The sequence below is a fragment of the Sceloporus undulatus genome, chromosome 6 (assembly GCF_019175285.1).
Source record: "Sceloporus undulatus isolate JIND9_A2432 ecotype Alabama chromosome 6, SceUnd_v1.1, whole genome shotgun sequence".
Taxonomy (NCBI): domain Eukaryota; kingdom Metazoa; phylum Chordata; class Lepidosauria; order Squamata; family Phrynosomatidae; genus Sceloporus; species Sceloporus undulatus.
In genome coordinates, this window is record NC_056527.1 from 165,050,324 (window position 1) to 165,062,817 (window position 12,494).

The window sequence follows — 12,494 nt, forward strand, 5'->3', positions numbered from 1 at the left end:
GCGGCGGCGGCGTCAGCGTTCGGAAAGCCCCGCCCCCTCCTCGCTCACTCGCTATCACACATATAGACACTTCCGGTTTCCAACCGATTCCAACTGGGCCGGCAGCCAATCAGCAGCCGCCCTCCGCCTCGCGCCGCGCTCTGATTGGACAACGGCGTTCGGAAAGCCACGCCCCCTACTCACTCACTCTCTGTCTCTCTTCTAAGCCCACTCAAAGGGACACAAGACTCTCATATATATATGTAGGCGCTTCCGGTTTCCAACCGATTCCCTTTCTAATTTCCCTCACGGTTTGAAGCCTTATTGAGAAGAACAGTAGGCTCTGGGACCATAGAGAGGAAAAAAGAGAGAGCGGCACCCTGTATAGCGAATGCTAGCCAATAGGGGCTGGACCGGAAGTCGCGCTGAGTCTGACCATAGAGAGGAATAAGAGAGTGGCACCCTGTTTAGAACATAGACAACAGCGGCGGACCGGAAGTGGAGCTGAGTTGGACCATGGAGAGGAAAAAGAGAGAGCGGCACCCTCTGTCCCGTGTAAAGAATGCAAGGCAACGGCGGCTGACCGGAAGTGGTCTGAGTAGGAGGCGCTCTATGGTTCCCGCCGGAAGTTGGGGGCCGCTCCGTACTTTAAAAAGTGTCTATGGTGTTTTATGTGTGATTCCTCCACACAGTTTAGGTTTGGGATTCGCTCGCAAGTTCGGGCTTTGTGACAATGGAGGGCAGCGGCCTGGTTCGGCGGATCTCCCTGAGGAGAGAAGATGGGGCTGGATGCCTTGGCTACTGAGGGTGAAGGATGCTCTGGCCTCTCTAGGAATATCTAGGTCCTCCAGCTCAACTCTATGGTCAACCTTCGGCTGTAATATACTGTACTTGACAGAACATTGTATGGATACAGCAACAGGTTTAGGTCGCACTTCTGTATGCAGTTACTATTCTGCCCCATTAAACCCAGTGAGGCTTAAGCCTGAGTAAAGCTATACTGTTAATGGGGGTTACTCTCAAGTAGATGCATATAGAACCACATACATATTTACTTGGGGAGAAGTGCCTCTGAGACCTTGGGGTTGCCACAATTCTCTACTACAAACCGGGACAAAATGCAGGACAATTGTAGGACAAAATTTAGCCCAAAATGTAGGACATTTCAGGGAAATGGAGGATCTTAAATGCCCTACATTTGGGTCTCAATTTCGTCCCACATTTTGTCCCGGTTTGTAGTAGAGAATTGTGGCAACCCTACTCTGAGTCAGCTGCATGGGATCTTACTGTTGTGCTATAGGTAAGCCATTAATACCCAGTTTAAAAAATAGTACCGTATATACTCGGCTATAAGTCGAGAAATTTATGCCCAAAAATTGCCCCATAAATCTTAGGTAGAATTATAGAAGGGCCAAGGCAGCAATAGTGCTTAGAAAGGTCCTATAGCAAGAAAGCCTGGCGCCCCGATCTCAATTGCATTCCTCCCCCTCCAGTCCCTTTGCAAGCCTTTCCTTCCTATCCTATCGCAAAAACTCCCCATTGAAAAGCACTTGCCTGGTCTGTTTGCAAGCCTTGGTTTCCTGTGGAAACCAATCTCCATTTAAATCCACTTGCTTCCTAGAGGTCCAGAGAAGGAGACGGACGGAAGTGGTATTTCCCCCTTTCCATCCTTCCTTATGGCTCCCTAAGTTTTACCCTCGCCTTATCCATGCGTCATATCAAAATCCAGGATCTTGACCCTGAAACCTTCTCTCTACATATACATGAGGTTGACTTATACACGAATATATACGGTATTCCTAATTGTTTGGACATCTCACTGATTGAAGATTCTCGTCTTACTGATCTTATGCACTGTTTTCTTATGTTCTAGGTTTACCGAGGGCGAAATCTGCACAAAATTATAGCCTTGCCTTTCCTACTGAAAAACAAAATCAACGATTGAAGAACTGTCCCAGTCACCATTGATGCGAACGCATTGAAGATACCAGATTGGTCCATAATGGAGACGCTTTATTTCTCCCTCAAAGAGATGTACGACAATGTTCTGGTAGATGCCCTCTTAGGAAAAGACAGCCGTGAATACGCAGCACTCCTGAATCCTTACGTTTCGTTGCACTTCTCAGGAGAAAACAAGGGAACGTGTCTATTTTCTCCCAAGTCTGATTCTCCAAACTCTCCTGCTCTAGACTTTCTATCCTTTAAGGGAGATTGTAAATCTGGTGCTTCTGAAAACAGGAGCCATTCAAGATATGACGCAGGGGAAATTACGTTGTTTCAGTTAACCTTGGTCAAGATGATTCTTACTAAAGCGCGAAGCCAAGAGCTGGAAACTGGAACAAAGCAGAAGTACCTTGAGATTGTTAGAATCCTTCTGAAAGAAGCCCACATTGACTCAAAATTAGTACGTTTTTAAAGTGATTTCTTTCTTTCCTGAGCTTTCTTGTTAAGGCACCCTGCTCTACTACTGTTTTCCCCCCTTTTCCGCTTCTTTCAGATTCATTGCGTGTGCAGTCCTGATAAGCAGCTCTCTTATTTGGCATCCAAAAGTTTGGTCTCCCTTGTATGTTTTCAGCTAAAGGAAGAGGTAAGTCACACACAAGGTTTGTGATTAGTTCCTGCCTGAACAGAAGCACCTCCTTTGTACTGCGGAAGGGGTTTTTGAAAGTGGGACATAATAGACCATGTATAGGGCCCATACAGACAGGCCAAAATAAAGCTGCTTCGGGTCACTTTAGAGGTATGCTGTTTAAAGGCCAGAAGCCATGTCAAAGCCATGCTCCAGTTCTAAGGACCGGAGCACAGCTTTGGCGTGGCTTCTGGCCTCTTAAGATACATGTGTCATTTAAACAGCATACCTCCAAAGTGACCCAAAGCAGCTTTATTTTGGCCTGTCTGTACAGGCCCATACTCAACTATAAGCCAACCTCATGTGTAAAAAACTACTCCTTGGGGAGGTGGCATTCATTCTCTCATGGTTTCACATATACATGAAGCCCTGGTTCTATGTTCTGATGCAGGAGCTTTCCTATATCCAGGGTCTCATTTAGAAGGTGATCTCCAGGCTTGATCTGTGACATTAGATTAGACCCATTGGCTTCTTTTTGACAGACAGTGCAATTCCAGACTAATCAGCCAGAGGGCTTTGTAACACCAAGATAAACTCCTTGGTTATTCTTCCTTCTTTGTTTGTAGATATTTATAATGAGCTTATTAAAGTGTGTTTGCAGCATTTCACAAACCGCTCGCTGACTGTAAGACTTCCAAGCCCAGCCCCTATAGCTGCTAATGATGGCTTTCTTACCAAACATTGCCCCACACCTCCTCCACATTTGCAGTTAAACTTGTGGTATTCCACAACAGCAACTGAAGTATTCCTCTTTCCTGCAGTCGTCAAAAATTGTCTTGCAAACCCTATATTTACACCTGTATAATGATAGGGAGAAAACTTTGCGTATAAGTGTTTAACTGATTTAATCAAGAACAATCCAGTATTTTGTGAGACTATTCAACTTTAGCAGGTATGCAAGATGAAAGGATGCTTTGATGTGAAACTTTACAGCATGCTTTAGGGTGCAGTATATATTGATACAGCCACTGATGGAATTTGGGTTCTGAATGTAGCCCATAAAGCATGGAAATGGTAGAGTTTTTAGTTTATCCTCTGGGCTTACTAAGGTTTTTTACTCATTGGTGAAGAAAATCTATGCTTTCTCAACTCATGCTTTAGGTGAGAGCTTATGATCACATGCACTGCAATATTACTGACAGGCAGAAAACAGATGTGTATGGGGAAAAGCTACCCTAAAACTGTATTTCCTTGTGTTTAGTATCAGGTTTTAGGGGATATGGTGTGCATAGAGGATCAATCAGCCACATGAGCTCTGAAATATTAAAATACAGAGTTAGCACCTCAGTTAGAATGAGACCTAAGTTATCCACTCTTGTGATAAATGGAGCTTAAAGGCTAAAGCTCTCAGTTCAGATGTGGATATCCTGGCCTAGAGCAGAAGTATATGCAAGCCTAGTCAGTGTCTAGTCTTGGCAGATACCTATTTTGAGAAAGGGAAAAGAAGTGTGGGGACTTCATTCCTTCCAATGGCAGCGAGTCCTGTTACATTAGTCACTGCACCTTCCATCATTCTCCTGTTGTCTTTACTTGGCAGTGTTGGTTACTGGTTGCTGAATTCTAACATAGAGACATGCGCTTTCCTTTTTCGTCCTCAGCATTTGCTGAACAGTCACTGGCTGGCTTTTTCCTCAGAGGTTTTGTTGGGATTTCCCAGTAGCAACTGGATAGCAGAATGCCTGTGGATTCTTACGAACGTGATTAAAGAAATTTTGAAAGATGAAGGCTTGTGCAAAGAAGGTACATTTGAATTAGAATTAATTTGCAAATGTTAGTAGGAGGAAAAGAGCGCTGTATATTAGAAGAGGCTGTATATTTGAAAATATTAATATTGGGCATCTTACCTGTCTTGGTAACATAAATCTCAGGAAGGACAGCATTTGCATGGGGGAAGTTGAGAAGTATTTAAGGGCCAAAAATCCACTTTATCAGAGTACTTGAATTGTACCTGGGCAGTAAACTTTGTTTGATCCTGGTGATGCTTTGTTACAGGTGACCTGAAGAAGCTTCTGATGCCAGTTGATGAGACACTGAATGGCTTTTACAACACTCTCATGTTTTATTATTCTGATATCACGCAAGATATTCCAATCTCTGCAAAAGCCACAAATGACTTGAGCAGTTTCCTAGACCTCCTTGAACTACTTGTAGCCTCTAGAATTCAGATGCCACTTAACCTTTCCTGCCAGAGGATGTTGTTTTTGAATGCTTCTTGTGTTTTGGGTCTTGCTACTGCCCCTGTTCATGATTTCATCAAGAAAAAGTCTATCATGCTGCTTAAAAAATGCATTCTTCATAAAGCTGGTGAAGACCTAATAAAGAGAAAAGCTCCTTCCTCCCACCAGGACCTTCATATCAACACTGATACATCAGCGTTTGCTGATGCTTTCCTGCAGTTTGTGAATTCTGGGTGGCTGAACAGGCTGACTGTTAGTGGAAAGGCCAGCCATTTTGGAGGCAGTCAGGTTAAGCCCGAAGTGGATATCTGCAGCAGTGCTGATCAAGTGACCCTAAGAGCCTTAAGCTTGGTTCTTCTTAAAGCTTTAGAGATAAAGATCCAGGACTCTGCCTTTGAAGCTGAAGCCAAAGGTAATGTGTTTTATAAGTAATTGAAAGTATGCCATTTCTCTCAGACATATTACATTGTTGGCCGTGACTTTTACTGGAATGGGAAATAGATAAGAATTAGTGCAGGAAGTACGTAGATGGCAGAATGGCTGCAATTCTGGCAATTCCAGCCATCCATGGCAAGATTTGTTGGGTTAGCCTTTAGGTGGCCATATGTAAAATAAGATACCAACAAGAAATCATTGGTATGTTGGATTAGATCTGTCACATAATGTAACTGGGTTAATCTACCTGCATGATATGATAGAATTATTGATGGTTCCACCAACATGTATAGTTCTGTCAAGGCTGCAAGCCTTTCAGGATCTGGCTCCACTTTTGTGAAAGACTATTCCTTGTACCTCTGGCGGAGGGAATATCCTCCCCATTTTCGTAAAGGGTTGAAGACCTATCGCTTTGATTTGCCGGATTAAACTGCTGAGTGTGCCTAAGGTTGCCGAGATGAGTAGCGATTGGTGGGGTGTGAGGATTTTATCTTTAGTGTATTGCAGTGTTGTGTTTTATTGTCCCATTCTTGATTATATATGTCTGATGTTCCACCCTTTGGTGAAAAGGGCGTTATAAATACATGTCGTTATTATTATTATTATAATTACTATTATTATAATGTCATTAACTTTTGTCTTTGCATTCTTTTGGAGGGGATTTTTAAAAAATTTATATGATATTTTATTAGAGCAAGCTATGGTTAAAACACATATTTTGTAGCATTTGCAAAATGCACTCTTGGAGCTCTTTTTCCTCTGCTGGCTGAAAAGAAACGTGTAATTTATAAATAATGTAAATATGATTTTGGATTGCAGGAATATTTACTTCTTTCCTCTCCTCTCTTCTTTTTTAGCTCATTTGGAGAGTGGTATGTATCCACTGCTGAAGTTTTTAGAACGATACCTAAGACCTTCTCTCTGTGTTGATCTGTTGGAACATCCTTGCATATGGCTTTCTGTGCTGTTTATAGAACAAGATGATGACCTGTTTGAAGCCTCAAATGCATTATTGTCAATTCATTTAAAGTTTCAGAGGTTAGTGTCCACTAAACACTCACAACCGTCATTCTTTTAAAACTATAGAACTGATAGATAAGGCAAATGGTTATGTGGGCTGGACGTTGGTCTCCCAACAGTGCCCAGCCTAACACATTTAGGAAGCTGACAGAGAAAGCACCAACAGATGGTTACTCCATGTTTGGTGCTCTGATTTGTTTCACCAATTCTAAATGTGTATGTATGCATTATGATCCTTGGCCTATGGGCCAAGGATGAGTATTGTGTCAGTACATCTGAATCACATTCTGTTGAAATCTGAAATCGGAGATTAAATGACAGTTCAGATGTAACAGGAAACGCTGGTTTGCAACAAATATTAAATTATACTGAAGGAAGGAGGGGGACAGGTGCAACCCAAATGAAGTATGGCTTATTATACAATGATTATGAGACCTGACCTAGCCTATAGTTAAGTGATAAAACTTTGATAAAATGATCATTAGTATACAGAAGTTGCACTTTCAGTCGTTTTACTTGTTAACTTTCTAGGTTCTGGAGTGAAGTTGGTTTTGCCACGTGCCATTTGAATGGAGGACCTCTAGACACCTGGACACATCAGAATGGCTGCAATCCACACTGTATCTTTTTATTTCTACTAAAAAGTATAGCATTTGATGCCAGCGTTCTTCTCGATTTCTTGATTTCATCTGAAACCTGTTTCTTGGAGTATTTTGTAAGATACTTAAAACTTCTTGCAGAAGACTGGCACCAGTTTCTCAAAATTTCTATACTCCCCAAACCCACAGTCAGCAGAGATTTTGGTTTTCCTCTGTCATGCCAGCCAAAAGGTCCATACGACTCACATTTGCAGAGTACTTCTTGTGATCCTCATTCGTGTACGGCAACACTTCTAACCTCTTCCCAGAACTTACCTTCATCATGGCATGTTGTCAGTCAGTCTGTAAAACCTACCAGGACTAACTTGTTGCTGGAGTCTGATAACACGCCTTTACTGGGGCCCTTTCAGCGGCTGGTTGATTATGAAAGCTCAGAAGACTCTGAAGCAGAATGTGTGGAAGAGTGTTTGACAGAAACAAAGCAGCCATCTTTAAATAATCAAACCTGTACAGGTGAAACTAACTTTATGGAAGTGGATGACCGAGGAGAAACCTCAAAGCAAAATGTGTTACCTCTGGATCACAAAGACAGGAATACCACTTCAACTACTTGCTGCCAGATATCCCCAAATACTCCTGAACCAACAGAAGAAGTGCTTCAAAAGTCTGTGAAATGTTTCCAAGAACTTGAAGAACTGATTTCTAAACTACATAAAAGAAATCTATTTCCGTATAATCCAAGTGCACTCCTGAAGCTCTTGACTCGAGTTGTCAGTCAGTAAGGTATATAGATCCGCCGCGAAGCCGTCAGAGTGTAAGGACATGCAATGGCAATATCACCACCCACTTATTAACATTGAAATAATGTTTCCCGAAGATTAACATGTATCTAAAAACCGTTGTCAGAGATTGTTATCAGAGATAATTATTTGAAATCTGGTCTAAATGGCTGCAGAAGGCTCTTTATAGCTGCAAATCCATTGATTTAGCTACAAAGGAGTTTGCAATTTGTGATATGGATAATGGGAGTCTTCAGGGATATATATATATATATTTAATAAAACTTTATTCTTGGCATTCAACTTATGTGTGTATTCATTCATTTATTTATTTATGTAGTGCCATCAAATACCCAAGGCACTGTACAAAACCTGGTCAGCAGTGTCTTATTCTGATACAAAGATAGCTACCATGAATGGCTAGGTGGGTGTTCTTGCAATAAAAATGGGATATGCAGTCTCTCAATAGATATCATAATTAATTTTTAACTTCAAAAGAAAAAAAATGAAATGGAAAGGTATGGTTGAAGAAGATAAAGATTAGATTTATTTACACTTGACATATTTTCAGAAGTTCTTGAGCATGAGAGCATCCAGCCTGTCATGTGTAGAGTGATGACTGTCTTCACACTTCTTGTTTCATTGCAGAATCTGGAGTTCAGTGCGGTGCAGAAAGAAAGTCATCCCTGTGTTTCTTCTCAACACTGCTGTTGAAAGGAGGATGAGGTTGAAGCTTTCTCCTCGCAATCCTGAGGAGATTTTGCTGGGATGGGAGTAAAATTAAAGCCTCCCTTCTATTATAGCAATTTGCAGTACCATCGCAGGAGAGGGAAGGAGGCTTCACCTCCATGAAGGCAATTCTGCTTGATATTGCTGGGATGCGGGCAAAGCTAAAACCTTCCTTCTAATCCAAATGACATGTGGCAACATTTCTGCACTTTTGGGGGCACTCTTAACATTTTTTTTTTCATAGCAAGAGTATGAGTTCTGATTTAATATACCTAATGATCTGCTTTCTACAGATTTCTGGAAGGTAGAGCTGGAGAGCATGGAATAATCAAATTCTACAATGTTCTCTGGAAGCTGAGGATGTTCCTGAAGACCTCAAAGGCCAAAGCAGCATTTGTACATCGCAGGGAGAGACATTTAATTTAATTGTTTTAATTTACCTTAATTGTTTATTTTAATTTTTCCCCCAGACCGTCCCTGTACATATGGATGAGCAGGTTCTAAAATAATTTTCACATTTTGAAACTCTTTGCATATAATAATATGAATTTAAATGTGGGTTGTTTGTTTGGAGTGCAGGTGGGCCTCTGCCACTGTCAGGGCATTTTTCCCTCTTACAGTGAAAGGTTAAGCGCCTTTGATCGGCAAGGCTCAAATATGGTATACTGGCAAGGGTACGGAGCATATGTGCTTAGATGAGATGAAATCATTGGGTGAGGAATTATGAGTCTCAGAGTCCTAATTCAACTCTTAAACCACTACATCATGCCAGCTCTTGTGAAATCTCTCAGCATAATGTTAGTTTTGAATAACATTCTTTTTTGCACTTGTGGCTTTCCATCATATTTGGTCATAGCCAAGGTTGTGGGATTATGGGAGATGCAATCCAACAAATTCAGGAGCGCAGGGGATGAATCTTTCAGGGAGCTTGTCAGATCACCAAATGTGACTGCACTGGTTTTAATCCATTTAAGAAGATGCAGGCTCCATTCTTCCCAGACATTCATTGTAAGACTGATTATATGTTAGCTCAGAATGAATATGAATCCCTCATGTTTTCTTTAGCAGAATCTTTGGAAACTAATATTTAGGCAACCTAAACTTCCTTCTTGGTTGGTTATTATTTTGTGCTGTGATTATCATGGGAAGAATTTTGCTTTGAGGCCCTTGTAGAACTGTGCGTTCCCATCCTTCCTCTCAGCTATTTGTATGCATGCATCCAGATTCCACTCTTGCTACCAGCAGCTTTGGTATAGTTACAAGAAAGTTTAGATGGACCACTATAGATGCCAACTTGATGTAGTGGTTTGAGTGTTGATGACCCTAAGACAAACCTATCATGGGATTTTCTTGGCATGTTTCTTCAGAGGGGCTTTCCCATTGCCATCCTCTGAGGCTGAGAGAGTATGACTACCCAAGGTCACCCAGTGGGTTTTGATGACTAAGCCAGGATTTGAACCCTGGTCTCCAGAATCACAATCCAACGCTCAAACCACTACACAATGCTGCCTCTCCTCATCCTGAATAATCTGGTAAAGAAATTACTTTTTGATGTCCCCTTGCAGATAAAACTCCCTACAAGTAGAAATGTAGCACAAATAGTGGAGTGTTTGGTTTATAACATTTATCCCTAATGTGGTTATTGCTCTTAATGAAAAAGTAGTCTTACCTACAGAAGTGGTGCAACCTACTTCCCTTATGTTCTTGGATCAGCTAGTTCCACCGCATCTGTAGCACAGACGCCTATTTCATGTAGCCAGAAATTAGAGAAGTAGCTTGAGTATTATGTAAAATATGTATTATGTATATTATGTAATTGTTTATTATGCAGCTGTGTGTAAGAACAGTGTGTTTGGATTTCCCTCTGAGCTACTAGAAGTTGCACTATTTTGGGGATGGGGAGAATATTGTGAAAGGATACCATATTTAGGGAGTTAAGATAAAGATATAAAGAAATAGAACTACTGTATTGCCAAGATTGTGTTTGAGACAGATCATCTCATCATGATGAGGAAGCACCTCACTGATTTTTCCAGCCTCCTTGATCACTCTCTCCTCCAGATACCAAATGGATCTTTTTGCATCGTAGTTTCCACAATTTGTGCAAAATATACTTTGCCTAAAACTTCTATCTCTGTGCAATTTCTGCCCTATATGGAAAGCTAAATACACACAAAGAGCAAGCAAAACAGGATGATGGATCACAAAGATACAAACAACTGATCCGAGTGCTCAGACATTAACTACAACACAGCAGTTGCCATATTTTCCTAACCATTGCACATTTTTACAGATATGCACAAAAACTGCTTGTGAAAATGAGCAAATACGCTCTAAGGGCACCTAAAAGAAAGGCCACCATACAGAAGCAGCCACCTTTTGGGAAAGGTAACTTCCCCAAATACATAAACCCCAAATTGGTGATAAATGGGTACAAATGAAATTACAAAAACCTTTTCACTCAGTCTTGATATTTGGCGACAAAGCAAAGTAGAATCGTTTATAGCTTAATTGGCTCAATTTCTCTCCATTAGAAGAAATGTCAAGCATAATTCAACCTTTAATGTAATACATAATTCAGCTTTCTACTCCACTTTCCAGAGCTAATATGCTCACAGCAATTTCAGAGATGTGAAACATATTGCTTGTCTTTCTAGAAATATCATGGCCATGGAGTGGGATATTAAGAAAATAACAGTTAGGTGATATAGTAACAAAATTTACCAAATCCCAACAGGCACAAATGTTTGTGCTCATACTAAAGGCTGGATGGATGAGAGAAAAGAAGGGGGTCAGTGTTTCCAGGACAGATTATTCTCTTGCTTTTCAGCAGGGCATGGTTCCCTTTTAATAAGAGTTAAAGTACAGTACTTACATTGAGCTGTGGATAAGTCGACTTAGGTATTTAAGGTCAATTTTTTGACTAGAATGTATAGACTTGTATGTATAGTACAGTAAGTTAGTATTTCAAGAAGATGCTTAAACTGAGGCTTTAGTAATTTGTAAGTAAAATAAGCAGAAGACTGGTGGTTCTTAGCCAACACATACAGACACTCTCTGCTTTTCAAAAGTAATTCTTCTGGATTAACTTTCTTCCCAGGTAAATACTGATCTGTTACATGAACTAAATAAAACACATATATTTTCAGTATCAGGCTAATTTCTGTTTTATTTTTTGTGCCCTGTTTTTTTCAACCAGGTTTTGAACTTGGATCTGAGGTTCTCTGGCTTGTTGCCACTGGAATCGCTGGATTGTTGCATCATTTAATCTCTCGGATTGAATTTCTCCCTGTGTACAATGGGATTAAATTATGAGACCTGTCCACACCCCACTGAAACTGGCTGAAGTTGTGCAAAAGGAGTGCTTAATGGATTGTTCCATTCCAGGCTCATTTAAAATTAGGCACACACAAATTAAGAGGCTCTGAACCTTCTGTTTCATTGCCTGAAGCACAAGAACCTTAAATTCTCTGTTTTTGTGCTGATTTGCTAGATGCACATCATGGTGACTAGGTAGCAAATGCTGATATCTTATCACCAGTGAATGTTAAGACTGTTGATCGAGTTACATGGAGACTCTAGCCTCTCTCCTCAAACGTGAGTCAACTTGCAATGGTCTTTCTGGATCCAATTGGGAAATCACACCTGCAAGCCTCATAAACATAACACTTAGTCACCGCAGCTCCTGTGGGAAAAAGCTGGAGCTGATTTGTGCAGCCAAATGATGGATGTAAAACCCATATTGCCTCCGCCTAAGTTCAGGTTTGTATTTTCAATGTCCCACTTATTGCAAGATGCTTCCTTGCATCAGATCAGTCTATTGACTGATACAACAGTCCTCCTTCTCAATCCTGCTCTTTTTCCAGAGATGAGAATGAGAGGAGGACTGGGGATAAAGAATTCTGTGACTGAAAATTTGCCGTTTCTTTGCTAGCCTTAACCCTCTGTGCATCTGAAGGAAAGGAGTTCCCCAAACTGGCATGCTCTAGTCTAGTCCCATCAACTTCATTCAGATTGACAATAGGGCAGAAGTATCTATCTATTTTATATCACATCCCCCCCCCCAAAAGATCAGTCTACTGATTCTACAAACTGACATGGCTATGTCTTTGAAAACAACAATGCAGTATGGAGAGAGATCTTGGAG

The 12,494-nt window shown here is 41.0% G+C and overlaps 2 protein-coding genes across 7 annotated transcripts in view; one reads left to right on the top strand and one right to left on the bottom strand.

Annotated features, from left to right (window-relative positions):
• ASB7 (ankyrin repeat and SOCS box containing 7) overlaps window positions 1-210 on the bottom strand; it is a 26,920-nt gene extending 26,710 nt beyond the window's left edge. The window contains exon 1 of the mRNA XM_042473579.1: window positions 188-210. The gene's annotated coding sequence lies outside the window, so the exon portion shown is untranslated. The remainder of the gene's footprint in view (window positions 1-187) is intronic.
• A 384-nt stretch (window positions 211-594) lies between these two features.
• On the top strand, window positions 595-7,921 carry LINS1 (lines homolog 1). Of its 6 annotated transcripts, none has more exons than XM_042473571.1 (7): window positions 595-1,279; window positions 1,853-2,383; window positions 2,477-2,566; window positions 4,207-4,348; window positions 4,601-5,197; window positions 6,078-6,258; window positions 6,772-7,921. In XM_042473571.1, exons 2-7 carry the CDS (start codon window positions 1,982-1,984, stop codon window positions 7,619-7,621), a joined length of 2,262 nt encoding a protein of 753 aa, XP_042329505.1. In that variant the 5' UTR covers window positions 595-1,279; window positions 1,853-1,981; the 3' UTR covers window positions 7,622-7,921. The 6 variants fall into 6 exon arrangements, with proteins under 6 accessions (XP_042329505.1, XP_042329506.1, XP_042329507.1 ...); XM_042473572.1 differs by having other exon boundaries at window positions 1,887-2,383; XM_042473573.1 differs by having other exon boundaries at window positions 595-901.
• Window positions 7,922-12,494: the final 4,573 nt, after the last annotated feature.

Excerpts from the sequence above, each read along its gene's own strand:
- LINS1 (XM_042473571.1), top strand. The coding sequence starts at position 1,982 with ATGGAGACGCTTTATTTCTCCCTCAAAGAGATGTACGACAATGTTCTG. Across the intron at positions 2,567-4,206 it reads GTTTTCAGCTAAAGGAAGAG|CATTTGCTGAACAGTCACTG; the intron begins GTAAGTCACACA and ends TTTCGTCCTCAG. Across the intron at positions 4,349-4,600 it reads TGAAGGCTTGTGCAAAGAAG|GTGACCTGAAGAAGCTTCTG; the intron begins GTACATTTGAAT and ends GCTTTGTTACAG.